At 44.4% G+C, this 15,594-nt stretch overlaps 1 protein-coding gene across 3 annotated transcripts; it reads right to left on the minus strand.

The window, feature by feature from the left end:
* Positions 1–1,408: 1,408 nt before the first annotated feature.
* MORN4 (MORN repeat containing 4) lies at positions 1,409–14,582 on the minus strand. Of its 3 annotated transcripts, none has more exons than XM_010833068.1 (6): positions 14,423–14,560; positions 11,991–12,122; positions 6,715–6,808; positions 3,484–3,598; positions 2,954–3,063; positions 1,409–2,727 (listed from the first exon to the last, which is right to left on the minus strand). In XM_010833068.1, exons 3-6 carry the CDS (start codon positions 6,779–6,781, stop codon positions 2,579–2,581), a joined length of 441 nt encoding a protein of 146 aa, XP_010831370.1. In that variant the 5' UTR covers positions 6,782–6,808; positions 11,991–12,122; positions 14,423–14,560; the 3' UTR covers positions 1,409–2,578. The 3 variants fall into 3 exon arrangements, with proteins under 3 accessions (XP_010831370.1, XP_010831369.1, XP_010831371.1); XM_010833067.1 differs by having other exon boundaries at positions 1,411–2,727; positions 14,455–14,582; XM_010833069.1 differs by lacking the exon at positions 14,423–14,560 and adding an exon at positions 13,986–14,385 and having other exon boundaries at positions 1,411–2,727.
* Between the last annotated feature and the right edge of the window lie 1,012 nt (positions 14,583–15,594).

Below are 15,594 nucleotides of genomic sequence, written 5' to 3' on the forward strand. Positions count from 1 at the left end.
GTTGGCATGCTTATGTACAGACTAACACTCCACTGTTACACACATCTTAGGTTTCCTGCTCAGATATCAAGACCTTTCTAGAGGCAATTTAGCTCCCAAGGTCTGCTTTTTCCCTGCTCTGAGAGAGGCTTTAAGAATACTGAACAAACATAAGCATTCGATTATTGGTGTCCTAGGGAAAAAGCTTGTTGAAGTTTTCCATGGGAGAGGTAAGAGGCAAAACATTTCAAGTGAGATATTTAGAAACACCTAGCATATTAATTTAAAAGGCTGCTTTTATGGAGAAGGACATGGCAACCCACTCCAGTACTCTTGCCTGGAAAATCCCATGGATGGAGAAACCTGGTGGGCTACAGTTCATGGGGTCGCAAAGAGTCAGACACAACTGAGCGACTTCACTTTCACTTTTCTCTAAAATGTTTAACCTTATTCAGTGATAATCTGACTAGTGGCAGGAAACCTGAGATGATTTTTTTCAAAAACTACTCTGGTTAAAAAGAAAGGTAAACAAATCCTTGTTTAGGGCAAGGACTAGAGGACAGAATATAAAAGGTATCAATCTTCAACAGAAACTGGGCATCTGACTGACACTTAGAAGCTTGGGGCTTAGTATCTGGGCTCTTCTCACAGTTGACTTCTAGAGGATCTGGGCTGAGGAGAATCAGGTTCAGGAATGGGGCAAAAAGTCAGGGCTAGGGAGGCAGGCTGGTGTACTGGGGAAGAGCTCAGCCTTTGAGCTTAAATTCTTGGATCTGTAGAGGCCTTAGTGTCAGCAAGATCCTGGAACACTATGTACATGCCCTGAACCTCATCGGTGATAGCAGGATAATAATGGTACCTTCCTCTCAGGACTTATAAGATTGTGCATATGAAAGGGTTAGTGTGGCAGGTGACTGTGCAAAGAGTTGCCCGAGATACCTGCTGGGTATAACGATAACCTGTTTCAGGACTTGGGCACCCTGACGTTCAAGATGAGTACAGTGGGGAAAGTGCTTTGGAGCCAAAAAGTCCCAGATACAAATCCTACCCAGCTCTGCTACTCACTAGTTAGGGCAACCTCAGCCTGTCTGCTGTTGTTGTGTTCTTTTTTTTTAAATTCTGCATGTGCCTACCTTGCAGAATTAGATGATATTTCATAGTAAAGTGTGCAACCCTCAGTTTCCAACCCTCATCTATGACTAACTTTTAGAAACAGCAAATGAGGGATTTCCCTGGTGGTCCAGTGGCTAAGGCTCCATGCTCCCAAAGCAGGGGGCCAGGGGTTCGATCCCTGGTCAGGGAAGTAGATCCCACATGCTGCAACTAAGACCTAGCACGGTCAAAGAAATAAATAAAAACAAATATTATAGAAACAGCAAATGAGCCAATATCTATACAGATGTAGAGCAAGAGAGTCAGGAAAACCAAGTATAGGTAGTTCTGGCGATTTCTTTATTCCTCATAAGCACTTGTTTCCACAGTATAACACAGAGAATAAATAGAGGCACACAACTATCACTTCCACCACAGTCTGCTGTTGAGGAGACATTCAGTGTGAGGATAAGGGGCTGGGGATCAGGTGGGGCATCTTGGGATCCCAGGGTAAGTGGAGGCCTCTGTGATGAATTGTGCAGGAGTGCAATCAATCCAGATCTGATCCCTAGGCCTGATGGCCAAAGCTCTTGGTGGAAGAGTCACAGTGAACCAAATGCTCTTTGAGTTCATTGCCTTCCCAAGATGGGTCAAATTCTACCTGAACCCCAAAGGGTTGAGGTGGGTCTGACCTACTGGTCCACTGAGAATGAGCTGTGTCAGCCCAAGCCGTCCTTGAGGATTCAGTTCACTCCATGACAAGGCCTGATGTGACCCAGAGATGTCTGCCCTTGACCTGGAGTAAGTAATAATTACAAGCTATAAGATGATTATTTACATCAGTTTCTTTCTGACTAAAAGGATCCTTTCCCATGTCTAAGGAAGGAGAGAGGGGCACAGATTACCTGCTGGAACTCAGGGTAGGAAGACAGCTTGTAAAGTCAAGGGAGAGGAAAACAGCACTTCACTGAACCCTTCACAGGGGCAACAAGCAGACACAGGACCAGGCTGGTCGGACAAAGCGGAAGGCCTGGGGCCATGATGCCAACCGGGAATGCAGGACAACATACAGAGAAGCTCTGGTCTTGACTTTCACGGGACTGCTATACTGTCAAGGCCACCCCTACTGTTTCCTTCATTTCTCACAGAGCACTGAGCACTTGGCCCTCATCTGGGGCTGGGATCATCTGAACCAAATAGAGGCAGAAGGAAAATATTCTGCATCACTTGGCAGAAAATGAAGTAGAAAGGCAGCAGCCGGTCTGCACCGGGTGATCTATGGTGTTAGGGACAGAAGTACCAACGAGTAAGAGAAGGGAAGGACATGCTGGGTGACCACTGCTGCAGTGGCCCTAGCCTCAGACCTGTGACCAAAGCCCTGCCTTGCAGGTGACCGGCCCCTCCCGGGCCTTCTGCTCCATGGTCATTTTCGTCTCCTCTCACGTTGGGTTCATTTGTCCACCCTGAACGGGTGGTGGGCATTGCTGTCAGCCAGGCACAGCCCCCGTCAGGCAGTGAGGCTCCGGGCTGACTTGGAGGCGCTCTGGGCCCGCTGGACCACCGCCGAGCACTTCTCACGCCGCAAAAGCTTGTTGTTCTCGAACAGACCTTCATTGCGGGGTATTCCATGAGAACCATCAGGGAAAGTCAGCAGGCCTTTGACGGGGACAGAGAAAATAAGGGTGTGACAATGGCATTTGTGGCTCGGAGGCCAGCTTGCTACGTTGAAGCTGAGGGAGAGAAAATTTGCAGCTCTTGGGTGCTCAGTCCATGGACCCAGCACTCTGTATTGCTGGGTGTCCACAGAAGGATTAAAGCTGCAAAGGTGTGCTGCCACCCATTTACTCACCTCAGTCACCTGTCCTGCTGGTTGGCAACTTACCTAAACCATCCACTCTGCCGTTTTTAAATTCTCCCTCAAAGGTCATGTTGTCATGTCGAATGAAGACTCCGACGCCGTTGAACTTGCCCTGGGCAAACTCCCCCTCATACCTGGGGAAACGTGAGATGTGAGCCTTTAGGATAACTGAGTCAGGCAGCTACCAACACCAAACATGTGGTTTATTAACGCTAAGGAGCAAAGCTGATTCCACTCTTCCAGAGCTCCCCCAACCCCACTCACCCATCTCACCCAGCAGAGAGGAGTCAGAGAGCCCAAATGATATGAGGCTCTAATCTCAAGGAAACAGCCAAAGAGCACAGTGGTGGGCTGAGAGGTCACTGACCTCCTTGCCGTCTCAAATTTTAGATGTATTTATAAAGTAACCAATAAAAGAATGAATGCTACTCTTTGCCTGTTTTCAGAGAGTCAGGGACAAGCTCAGATTTGACCAGGTGTTTCTCGCTATCATTTTTAGATCAGAGCTTCCCTTCCTTAGTCTAAGGCTGGGAAAAGAATGACCAGGTACCCACCTTGAGCCATCTGAGAAGGTCAGCACCCCGAAGCCATTAAAGAGCCCATTCTCAAAATGGCCCAGGTAGGTGCCACCATCTGCAAACATCAGTTGACCAAAACCATGTCTGCGGCCTGAGCAAAGAGAAGACGGGTGTCAGGTTGGGATGGGGCAGCTTCAGGGCCCTCTGTCACTGTCTAACATCCTTTGCCTTGCATCACCCCCCAACAAAGGAAAGAAGACAGTGACATTAGCAGGGCAGAGAACCATTGCCCAGAGTAATAACTTGGCTCCAAGGATTGTTGCGGTGAAAAGGGAAAAAGAGCAGTGAGTTTTTCTTTCCCTTTCCTGAGATCAAAGAAGATAAAGAGAACAGTGAACAGGTCTGGACATTCCCAGTTTTTACTTTAACTTTTCCTAATCTGTAGTCTGTAACTGAAATTGCTTTTCTGCCCCCTAACTCTGCGTGAGCTACATTTTGCACCTATTATCCTTTGCATGCGTGTGGGCTAAGTCACCTCAGTCGTGTCCAACTCTTTGTGACCCTATGGACCACAGCCCGCCAGGCTCCTCTGTCCATGGGATTCTCCAGGCAAGAATACTGGAGTGGGTGGCCATGCCCTCCTCCAGAGGACTGAACCCACGTCTCTCACGTCTCCTGCATTGGCAGGCAGGTTCTTTATCATTAGCAGCACCTGGGAAGCCCTTGACTCTGCTACTTACATCCTGTGTCTGGTGCTTACCTTTATAGCACTCTCTCTGCAAACCACCTCGTGTAGTTTTTCTCTTTTTACATATCAGAAAGAAGGGGCAGGGCCACAGGACTGCCAGACTGAATTACTGGGATACTGACACCAGCCTGTGACTGGTTTTGAAACCATGCAAGAGGAAGAATACAAGATTCTTACACCTTCGCTCCTCATCACAGACCCCTGACTGCAAGCACTCATCTTATATAAGCCCATAGACTCCTTATGAAGCAGAGGGCGCACAGTTCTTGAGGCATGAGCCTACTGTATTTCCCTCTCTGCCTGCTGAGAATTAAAGCCACCTTTCTATTTTCTCCAAACTCTGTCTCCACATTTTTTTATTTGGATTGGGTGGGCAGAGAAAGCCAAGATTTTGGCCAGCAACAGCCATCAGATTTGGAGCAGATCTAAGTATGAAGGTAAGACAGCACTTAAAAATCACAATAGCTAAAAAACAATTTTTTTTTAAACAAAAATCACAATAGCTAATGTTTACAGGGCCTTCACTATATGCCAGGGACTCTTTCAAACACTTTGTATTTATCATCTAATTTGATCACTACAACAACTTTAGGAGGTAGGCACAATACTATTTCTTAAATATTATTTAATATAATAGTATTTAATACTTAATACTTAAATACTATTTATTTTTATTTATAAGAGTTGACTCATTGGAAAAGACTCTGATGCTGGGAGGGATTGGGGGCAGGAGGAGAAGGGGATGACAGAGGATGAGATGGCTGGATGGCATCACTGACTCGATGGACGTGAGTCTGAGTGAACTCCGGGAGTTGGTGATGGACAGGGACGCCTGGCGTGCTGCGATTCATGGGGTCGCAAAGAGTCGGACACGACTGAGCGACTGAACTGAACTGAACTGAATTAAAAATAAATAACAATATTATTTCCACTTTTTTTTTTTTTGCCACACCATGCAGCATATGGGATCTTAGCTCCCTGACCAGGGATCAAACCCAAATCCCCTGCAATGGAAGTGCAGAGTCTCTACTACTGGATTGCCAGGGAAAACCCCTCTTTTTCCCATTAACAGATGCAGAAACCAAGGCAAGGGGAAGCTAAAAAAAAGGTACTCAAGGTCATAGAGCAACCAAGAGGCAGAGCTAGACAGCAAATGCAGTCGGCACCCTGACTCGGGAGCCCTCAACACTTAACTACCTTGCCAGTCTAAGAAAAAATTAAAGTACCCTCTGAGACTATGAAGCTGTGGGGCAAACCTAACAGCCGGACTGGCAAGACTGGTTTGAGCTTTGCCCCATCAGTAGGGCTGTGTTTACCCACTGGACTGACCAGAGAACAGAGTAAGATACTAGAGAAGCAGCAATGCCTTTCAGGGTACCAGGGAGTTCTTTTGGTGGATAGAGACTGCCCAGCAGAGCCTCAGGAAGACTCTCTTCGAAAATGTCACGTTGAAGGTGAGAGCAGTTTGGGAGGCAGGAGAAAAGGCTGGGATGTATGGAGGTAAGGTCACATCCCATATGCACAATTTCTCCTCTCAAATCTCAAGAATTCATCAGCCGCAGGGATCTACCATGAAAAAAGTGAGGTGTCTGGAAACGGTGTGAACTGCTCTTCGCTGGCACAACTATAAAGTCTAGTCTCCTCAGGGCAGTTCCTGGCTTGCTAGGATTGGACCCATGAGACTTTTAAGTGGCCAGACTGTTTCCAAGCTGAACATTATTAACCTGCTTCCTGTACAGTCTCAGGCTCTGAGGAATTCTGCCATGCCTATGAATAGATACTTCCAAGTATAATGAGCTGTCACAGGAAACTCAAGGCCATGGATGTCATCTTCTCTTGAGTGTCTGCCCTAATTTCCTCAACTTCTTTTTTTTTGTGTGTGTGTGTAATAAAGTTTTATTAAAGTATAAAGGAGATAGAGAAAGCTTCTGACATAGGCATCAGAAGGGGGCAGAAAGAGTACCCCTCCTCAACTTCTTAAGATTCCCTAGAATCACTGCAAGTGCAATGACAAGTCATTGCAATGAATTTACACTTTCTAACTTACAGGCACTAAAAATCACTCATTTTGCTCTGCTGAGTACATGAGCAGTTATAAAAACAGTTCCCAAATAATGCCACGAAAGGAGAAAAAGAGTTCTGGGGGTGGGGGTCCCCTGGTCGTCCAGTGCTTAGGATCCAGCGCTTTCACTGCTGAGGGCCCAAGTTCCACCCCTGGTCAGGGAACTAAGATTCTGCAAGCCATGAGGCATGGCAAAAAATAAACAATAAACGAGTGCTAAAACACTTTAAATTTAGAAGTGGGAACATTTAACTTATTTTTGGAGGTTGGCATAGTAGTAGCATTTTCCAATTCCTTTATTTATAATCCTAAAATTGAATAAAAGGAAAGGCACTATTTGGATTAAATCCTGGATACAGAAATGAAGTCTCATAAAGCTTGCTTATATGTCCTGATGTATTTCGCCTTCAGCCAAATGAAGGGTACATCACTGGATGTCCCCCATGGGTCCTCTCACCCTCCTTCCACTCGCCACGATACTCCTCTCCACTGGAGTAAGTGAAGGAACCTTTTGTCAGGGTCATGGTGACAGCTCACAAAAAGGATGAAATCTGCAAGAAACAACAGAAGAGAACCAGTGTCTCTTGGCTGGAGGAAAGGCCTGGAGAGCAATTTTATAGATACCTTCTAAAGGCTACCAGCCTGGTAAGCATGAGTACATTTAACAAAAATCCCCACCCCAAACCACCACCACCACCACCATCATCACCACCTCTGCCCAGTCTTATCCTCTTACTTGTCTCAACAAGTTTCAGCCAGTTGTAATTTTCTAAGCCCTGGGATGGAAATTTAGGATTAATCTTTAAGCATTTGCTTGATACCTACTATGTGCTTAGTCAATGCATAAAATATAGTCTTGTCCCTTGATGAGTTTGTAGTCTAGTTGATAAAAGTAACAACTGAAACACTGAGTAATACGAGAGATGATATAATTAAATGTCAAACTGGATGGCAGAGATTACAAAGACAAGGGATGGGCAGAATTTAAAAACAAGCAGTGAAGAATGCAAAGGGCAATTCCAGACTGAAAAAACACAGGGATGAAAGCACCAAGAGCAACATAAACATGACATGTGCAGTGGGAAATAAGAAGCCAGGTCTTGAAGGTTTATTTACAGAGTAATGGGAAGTAAATTCATTTATGTACACCCAGCCTAAATCTTAAATCTGACAAGAATCCAAACCCCCTCATTTTGGAGGGAGAACCATTTGGAGAAAACAAGCCCAAAGAGGTTAAGAACCAGTTTAGTGAGCAGTGACGATGATGGTGCCCATGCCTCCCTGACTGCCACTAGCTCTTTTCCCCTGTACCATGTCTCTGCTTTTAGGGTCAGGCCAGCTTAATGAGACCTTTGGAAGCTAGGCAGAAGGGTTGATGGCTGATAAGGTAGGGGGAAAGAAGAAACCTCTGGGGGTTACAACACAAACTATGAAAGCAGAGTCTAAGGAAAATGAATGTGGCAGAAGGAAGCAGGATGGGTTGGAACAGCAAAAGCCTACAGCCAGAAAAGCTACAAAAGATGTGATCGTTTAGTCAACTGTAAAAATGCACATGACATACTCTTCCTCCATCCATGTCTTTGCAACGTGACATGGCAGATCCTCCACTAAGAGGCAGGTTATTTATTTCTCTGCCCATTAGATCTGGGTGGGTTATCTGACTTGCAGACTGCAGATGCCTGGGTGAGCTCAGGCAGGACTGGAAGAGCTGCCCTCCTGAGCTCAGCCCTGAATTACACACCCACAGAATCACAGACTAAATAAATGGTTGTTGTTTTAGCCACTATAATTTGAGGATGGTGTGTAATAACACACCTAGCAAAAGCTAACCGATATGCCCAGGTTTGAGCTCCTAAGGCCTGAACTAGGGAGATAATAGGGTAAAGTGAAAGTGAAAGTCACTCAGTCATGTCTGACTCTTTGCGAACTTATATACAGTTCATGGAATTCTCCAGGCCAGAATACTGGAGTGGGTAGCTGTTCCCTTCTCCAGGGGTTCTTTCCAACCCAGGTATCAAACCCAGGTCTCCCGCATTGCAGGAGGATTCTTTAGCAGTTGAGCCACAAGTAAAGCCCAGGGTAATGGGAGCAGGAATTATTATTAGATATGTCACAGGATAAATGAAAACAACCGATAACATTTGGAGACTGGCTAGGTATAGCTTCATACAAGTGGTAAAAGAATGTTTACCTTCAAGGATATTCTATAAGAAGGGGTTAAGATACTCAAAACATAATTAAATATAAACAGAGATAAATAGAATGATTTGATATATTTTTTAGCATACAATCCCTATTTCTCTTTCTTTCTTTCTCTTCTTCTTATGCCCTCTCCTCTGGCAACTATCTTGCTTATTCTCTGTAGCTGTTTCTGTTTTGTTATGTTCATTCATCTATTTTTGTTTTATAAATACCATGTATAAGTGAAATCACATGGCATTTGTCTTTATCTGACTTATTTCATTTTAGCATAAAACCCTCTAGGTCCATCCATATTGTCACAAATGGCAAGGTTTCATTCTTTATTATGGCTGAGTAGTACTCTACAATATATATACATACACATTAATATGTACCACATCTTCTTTACCCATTCATCTATTGATGGGCACTTAGATTGTGTCCATATTTTGGCTATTGTAAACAATGCTGCAATGAACATAGGGATGCATATCTTTTCCAATTAGTGTTTTCATTTTCTTCAGATAAATACCCAGGAATGGTAGTACTGGATCATACGGTAGCTCTGTTTTTAATTTTTTGAGGCACTACCATACTGTTTTCCATAGTGGCTGTACCTATTTACACTCCCATCAATAGTACACAAGGTTTCCCTTTTCTCACATCCTTGCCAATACCTATAATTTGTTGTCTTTTTGATAACAGTCATTCTAACAGATGTGAAGTAATAGCTCACTGTGGGTTTTTAAAAATATTTTTAAAAATTTTATTTATGGCAGTGCTGGGTCTTAATTGCTGTGCACGGGCTTTCTCTGGTTGCAGCTAGTTGGGGCTATCCCCTGGTTGCGCTGCACAGACTTCTCATTGCAGTGGCTTCTCTTGTTGCAGAGCACAGGCTCTAGAGTGTGTGGGCTTCAGCAGTTGTGGCCCATGGGCTTAGATGTCCCTCAACATGTGGAATCTTCCTGGACCAGGGATCAAACCCATGTCCCCAGCACTGGCAGGCAGATTCTTAACCACTGGACCACCAGGCAAGTCTTCTCACTGTGGTTTTGACTTGCATTTGCCTGATGGTTAGTGATGTTGGCCATCCGTACGTCTTTGGAAAAAAATCTATTCAGGTTCTCTGCTCATTTTTTAATCAGGTTGTCTGCTTTTCTGAAATTGAGTTTTATGAGTTCTTTGTATATTTTGGATATTAACCCCTTATCAAATACATTATTTGCAAATATCTTCTCCTATTTAGTAGGTGGCCTTTTCACTTTGTTGATAGGTTCCTTCACTGTGCAAAAGCTTTTTAGTTTAAGTCCCATTTGTTAATTTTTGCTTTTGTTTCTCTTGCCTGAGCAAACATATCCAAAAAATATTGCTAAGACTGATGTCAAAGAGCACGCTGCCTATCTTTTCTTCTAGGAGTTTTGTGGTGTCACAACTTATATTTAAGTCTTTATTCCATTTTGAGGGTTTGTTCATTTGTACATGGTATGACAGAGTAGTCCAATTTGATTCCTTTGCATGTAGCTGCCCAGTATTCACAACACAATTTACTGAAGGGGCTATCTTTTCACCATTGTATATTCTTGCCTCTTTTGTGGTAGACTAGTTGCCCATATAAGTGTGGGTTCATTTCTCTGCTCTCTATTCTATATCTGTGTGCCTGTTTTTGTGCCCGTACGTATTATTTTGATCACTCTAGCTGACAGACGAGCCTGGTAGGCTGCAGTCCATGGAGTCGCGAAGAGTCAGACACGACTGAGCGACTTCACTTTCACGCATTGGAAAACGAAATGGCAACCCATTTGTTCTTGAAGAACCCAATGTTCTTGCTTGGAGAATCCCAGGAACCGGGGAGCCTGGTGGGCTGCCGTCTATGGGGCTGCACAGAGTCGGACACAACTGAAGCGATTTAGCAGCAGCAGCAGCTTTGTAGTACAGTTTGAAATCAGGAAGCATGATACTTTCAGCTTTGTTGTCTTTCTTAAGGTTACTTTGGCTATTCAGAATCTTTTGTGTTTCCTTACAAATTCAAATAACATTTTGGAAAAATATCAACAATTTTGACTAATGAGGTAAGTGCTGAGTAGAGGAAAAGTAAATTAAAGCCACTCATCTATTCTTTATCAGTGCCTTATGGGGTATTCTGATTTTGGCCTATGTCATAATGATTTTGATACAGATGTTAAAAGCTCATAAGTGATCTGATGTGAAGACAGCCTGACCTGAACAGAGCAGAAGCCCTGTGCTCTCACCAAATACACAGGGATATTAATTTCTACCTCTATAATGAAGGCCAGCTTTGTGGAAGTTGGGTGGCTCAGACCATAAAGAATCTGCCTGCGATGCAGAAGACCCGGCTTCGATCCCTGGGTTGGGAAGATCCCCTGCAGGAGGGCATGGCAACCCACTCCAGTATTCTTGCCTGGAGAATCCCATGGACAGAGGAGCCTGGTGGGCTACAGCCCATGGGGTAGCAAAGAGCTGGACACGACTGAGTGACTTTCACTTCACTGCAGAGTCATTCCCATAGATTCACCAGGGATTTTTCTCAATTTTCCAGTTACTCAGGAGCTCCATATCCAGGGTCCCTTAAATAGTAGAAGACATCCCAAGACAAGGATCGTTTTCTTGTCTTAATGCCCCTCAATACCTCTAGGGTCTATTTCTCAGTGAGGTGATGCTGGCCTCTGGTATGCCATCTCTGTCGCATCAATGTTCCACAAGGTCAGCATCTAATTTCAGGCTCACAAGCTTCTTATAATCAACCCAGCAGCAGAGTATGCCTGGGGTAGAGGTCAACATGACTCCATGGAAAATACAACATTAATGAGAGGAAGAGACGCAGTTTGCCGTCAAAACTAAAGAGGAAAACTCTTTCCAGTACAGACAGACATGTTGACAGCTAGAGGCTACCATTGGCTCTTCCCAGAAATAATTACATCCGAGAACAAAACTGTCAGCTGTGGTATAAATGGTATGGTACTATTTCATTCCTTCAAAACAAATCAGAATATGAATGGTTGCATCTTCTACTAAATATTGAAACTAAACAACTGTTCTGATACATAAACACAAAATCATTATTTCCACAGGAAGATGATGTTAAGGACATTCCCTCTAAATGTTCAGAAGCAGCTAATTTGTCTTCAAAGTTTTGGAAGGAGTTATTGCAGTGCACATTGAGGAATCAGACTGATGATAAAGGGGCTCAGTCTCTTTTATGTTTACTTTTTCTTGTATGAAATTTCCAAACAGTGGCGTCCCACCAGTAGAAGGAATCTGAAAGGGAATAATGCTTCTCTAAAATTTGAGGATTATCTAGGGACCAAGTACTAGCCAGCCCCTCCAATTGTAAACATTTCTGTATGCTGTTAGCTTTTGGGCAATATATCCTAAACATTTCAAAGAAGTGAAAGAAATGAAAGATTAGCTTCTCATTACCAAATAGAGTGGACTGTATTTTCTGAAGATATTTGCGACCATATTTCCTGTCTTACACGTTCTTCTACAATTTGACCTTGCCACTGTCCCATCAAAAACTTGTGTCTAACTCACCTATGAATCTGGCCAGGCTTGTGATTGCTCCAACCAATAGAAGGTGACGGAAGTGATGATGTGTTCTGAGGTTAGATCATAAAAGGTGATGCAGTTTCCATCTTGCTCACTGGTAAACTTGAGCTCTGAGACCTGAGACACCACATAAGTAGTTTGATTATCCTGAGGCTACCATGCTCAGAGGCTGGGCCACATATAAAGTCACATGCGTTGGTGCTTTCAGTTAGCAGTCCTCATCACTGAACGACCCTAGCCTAGGCACCAGGAGTGAGTAAAGGAGCTTTCAGAATGATTCCAGCTCCCAGCCACTGAACCTGCATCTCAGCTGAAGTATCATGGAACAGAGTGAGGTCATTGCCATGATGCCCTCTCCAAATTCCTGACTCACAGGATCTGTGAGCATCATATGGCAGGTTTTAAGCAGCTAATTTTGGGGTAATTGGTTATACAGCAATAGTAACTGAAACATCATCTCTCAACCTAACCCTGCCACTGTCCTTTTCCATTTGTTTTTAATGTAGTATGTCTACAGGTACTACAAATTCTCATTCCTTTTTGTTCTAGGGATATAGAGCAAACTTCAATAGTTGCTTGTCAAAATGATGTCAGTTCCCAAGAACACAATGAGAAGTGCTAATTAAAGGAACCAGATGTACACTCCATTCCTCTCAGGCCATGGTTGAACACACTCGAATAGAAACTTCTACAAGTGTCCAAATAATTGATATTGTCACTGCCTGAAACAGTGTCAGGGTTTTCATTTATGACTTCTGTAATTAGCCATGCTAATTAATAGCTGTATAGCCACTGACCCAAAAAGGAACTTTATCAGTAATCATAGTTATTGAGATAAATCTAGTTTAATGAAGTATAGCCAGTGCTAATATAGACTACAAAAACCACCAATACTTTAATAAAGGATGCAAATCAGTATTTGTATCAGCTATTCAAAAAATCTTTTTAAAGAGAATAGATGACCTAGGAGTTTAGGGTTCAGATACATATGTGGAATCTAGCTAGAAAGTCAAGATAAGTCATCCTTCTTAACAGATGCCCACCCTTTCTCTCTTGATAGATAGGTTGCAAAGGATCAAACCAAGCATTTGTCTAAAAGAAAATGACTATTTTGTCCCCATAAACCAACATACTGTTAGTCTACACAATCCACTATATCCTCACGATCTTTATTTTCTTCTGCCCCAGACATTTCCAAATAGAACTAGAAGGCAGGGATGAAAACTGTTGTTTCCATTTCATTTGTCTTTTTATAAAATTTCAGAAATCAAACTGGTCAAAAACATTTATGGATCCACTGTAATTAACATATATCCAAATCCAGAGGATTAAAAAAAAAAAACTAAAAGAAAGCAGATTTTCAGTTTAAGAATATTTTTTGAGGCATCCACTTTAACTACCCACACATATTAATAAGCGTCACATGGTTCCCCTAAAGCCACCCTCCCCAGGGTATGACAGTCTTGTCAAAGTTCTTTAAGCTCTAAGGAAAGCAGTTTTTAGGCTTTTAGAATTCCAAAAAGAAGAAAATGAAGGCTTTGATGAACAAAGATCAGGCTTGTAAGAGACCTAGAACAAGAAGTCAAATGTTCTTTTTAAAGTATTTTAAGTGAGCTTAAAATAATTGTCTCTTTTAAGTCTGTAAATCTCTTTCACTATAACAATTCTTCCTTCCACAGGAAAAGTAAACAAATGTATCACTATTAGATAAAGGTCTTATTTAGGAAGACTGTGAGACAGTTAAGATTGCTGAAAGTGGAAAGAAAATCCTGACGCCAGAAAGAAGGTCAAAACAAAAAACCAGAGGCCTTGGGGCGATGGGACTGCCAGGATACTATTCTAGTCAATGAGAAAGTAAAATGCCTGGGCTGGGTTCTAACATAGTCGAGTGACTTCCGCTGGTACCTAAGCAGTTTGGAGATGCTAGACGTAGGGATGCCACCATCAGCTAATTTAAGCATCCCCTTTCCCAAGACTCACCGAGTGTGTGCGGGACGCCTCTCCACCAAAGTGTGACAGGCTAACCCTGAGCAAACAAAGCCCTAGACCGCAAGAAGGCAACTCTTCTCGTCGACCTCCCCATTTCTTCTCCCACCGGTCCTGGCCTTTCAGCACAGCTCCTTCCCTCCACCCGGGGTCAGCTCTTCCACGGGGGCGGGGTCTTCCGCTCACACAGGTCTGCCATCCGCTCTTCACAAAGCCCCCACCCACCCCTCTCGCTATCCCGGGCGCCATGGGCTCCCTCCGGCCTCAGACCCCGCAGCAGAGACGGAAGCCCGGGTTTTGGGACCCCCGCGGGTGCCACCGCCCCGGATGGACCCGCGCTCCCCAGCCCCTGTCATTTCGGGCTGGGGTCCCCAGTCCCTTTTGCCCGATCACACTCTCCCGGCCCCCTCCCACCCGTGCTGCCAGTCAACCTGGGCCGGGGCTTCAAGGATGATCGTCTCACCCCGACGCCGGGCTGCAGCGGCCCGGACCTCCGTTCCGCCCGGCTCGCCCTTGCCACCTGCCTCTCCGCGGCTACCTCCAGTGCCTGCCCTACTTGACGCCGCCATCCCGGGTAGCCACACTGGGACCAATTCCCGCAGCCCATTGGCTGTTACCTAGGCAACGGGTAGCAACGCCACTCCCCATTGGGCCAGCCCCGGGCTCTGCGCCATCTTTGTGCGGGGCAGTGTCTCAGGCTCCCTGCGCTAAATACCCGAAAGAGGGGTGGGGCTGAACTACAGTCACGTCTTAGCCACCGGGAGAACTCAGAACTCATCTACCAGGGGTAGCCTACCTAATTAGCCAAACCAAACCAAACCAAATCTGAGACAGAAACAGCAATGACCACCTACACCAGCGTCTCCTATCCTGCTTAGATCTCCGCAGTTGTCAAAGGCACCAATGAGGAGCTAAAGGACAGAACCCAAAACTGACTTTTGAGATTGCGACTTTGTAAATTGTAAAGAGCAAGACAGGACAACTGCAGTTTCATAAGTATCTGCCCTGTGCCAGCATTGTGATATCAGGGCACTTTTACATTCACTATACGGATTTGTGTTGTCGTTGTAATCACTCATACCATTTATATTTAAAATATAGTGTCAAGATTGGAACAAATCCTTTCAAATATGCACACCAACCAACTTACCCATATTTATTTACTGAACAATGTGAAAGCTGCATGATGCTAGGTTTTGCCAGGTTAGAATAGACATGATCACCGCTCTCATAGGATTTACTGACTCCACGTGGAGAAGAAAAGATTCGTGCAAGTGCAAAAATCCAAGACTATTTAATTATTAAGAGAAGGCAAGCACGTGAACAGAGTAAGTAGATTTTTCCTCTGAATTTGGATTTCCTAATCTGTAGACTAGGGTGGTAATAGCAAGGAGAAGGCAATGGCACCCCACTCCGGTACTCTTGCCTGGAGACTCCTGTGGACGGAGGAGCCTGGTAGGCTGCAGTCCATGGGGTCGCTAAGGGTCAGATACGACTGAGCGACTTCATTTTCACTTTTCACTTTCATGCATTGGAGAAGGAAATGGCAACCCACTCCAGTGTTCTTGCCTGGAGAATCCCAGGGACGGTGGAGCCTGGTGGG

This window comes from Bison bison, unplaced genomic scaffold (assembly GCF_000754665.1).
Source record: "Bison bison bison isolate TAMUID 2011002044 unplaced genomic scaffold, Bison_UMD1.0 scf7180017862979, whole genome shotgun sequence".
Lineage (NCBI taxonomy): Eukaryota > Metazoa > Chordata > Mammalia > Artiodactyla > Bovidae > Bison > Bison bison.